Below are 1,111 nucleotides of genomic sequence, written 5' to 3'. Positions count from 1 at the left end.
GGTAGATTTTTTAAATTTATTTTTTACCATTAGGTTCCTCAAAGAACAATTTTTATCACAGGAGAAATGCAAAACATTATATTTATTTATGAGGATAATAAGTTCTGCTTCAATACATTCAAGGTGAATTGGGTTAAGGATATCGGGATGCGGAATAAAGGTTTTAGAAAGGTGTTGTCCAAAGGTTTGCGATTTTTGTTCGTCAGTTCTGGTCCAGCACTTCAGTTGTGAACCCATAAATGTAAGAGAAGTCAAATAATAACAATAAGTAATAAATTAATGATTAATTTTAATTACCTGTACTAAATAACCGGTAGTACATTAGTAGGAGATAATAAATATAATATTTTTAACAATAGTCTCGATTATCGGTAATTTTAATTATTTGATTACTTTAATTAGAGCATGACTGTAAACAAACTTGTGACTGCATGAGTTACCACTACCCACACAGAGTAAACTTAATCCTATTCTCCTTGATCCTACCCTCCAAAACCACTTTACTTCCTGCTATAGTCTCCTCTTCTATTTCCTTGTAAATATGACGGTTATTCGTATAAGACCTCTCAGAACTTAAACAATTTTTAACTGTTGTATTTATTCTCCTATTACTGTTTATCCATGTTATCTGATAATTTTCTTATCTAAAGTAGTTGCAGTCTGTGTCAAATCGGTTAATCGAGACTCAACTGTACTTGTTTACTTATATTTATAATTATGTGATTTTAAATTTATAACATAATCATCTTCTAGTTAGATTCAACCAGTAGTATTATTATAATTGGATCTACTGATGGAACTATACGGATAGCTGTAATTTCTATTTGGGCTCGTGAAATGAAACCAGATGAAGATGATGATTTTATAAATATAATTCAGGTAAAATATTTTCAAAAATGTCAATTTACTCCCTACAATTTTTATCTTATAAGCTGTTTCTTATTTTTTTAAATTTGCCTTTCCTAGAGTTTTATATACCTCCTCCTCCCAATTATAACTTAGGTTTTAGTTTTCAATACTGTATATTTAAGTGGTATAATGTATTTTTAAATTATCTTTCAATAGTTTTACCTATACATGACTTGAATAATATTACTTTACCTTTAAATAT

At 28.5% G+C, this 1,111-nt stretch overlaps 1 protein-coding gene across 3 annotated transcripts in view; it reads left to right on the top strand.

The window, feature by feature from the left end:
• The window catches only part of LOC106678626 (cilia- and flagella-associated protein 44), a 50,035-nt gene that overhangs the window by 21,870 nt on the left and 27,054 nt on the right, over nt 1-1,111 (top strand). For all 3 annotated transcript variants that reach the window (XM_014417250.3, XM_014417249.3, XM_014417252.3), the window contains exon 9: nt 754-879. In XM_014417250.3, the coding sequence (XP_014272736.1) occupies nt 754-879 (126 nt within the window). The remainder of the gene's footprint in view (nt 1-753; nt 880-1,111) is intronic.

Source organism: Halyomorpha halys, unplaced genomic scaffold (genome assembly GCF_000696795.3).
Source record: "Halyomorpha halys isolate HHAL.00 unplaced genomic scaffold, Hhal_1.1 Scaffold150.1, whole genome shotgun sequence".
Taxonomy (NCBI): domain Eukaryota; kingdom Metazoa; phylum Arthropoda; class Insecta; order Hemiptera; family Pentatomidae; genus Halyomorpha; species Halyomorpha halys.
The sequence above is the reverse complement of the archived record's forward strand: the minus strand, read 5'-3'. Positions and strand labels throughout refer to the sequence as shown.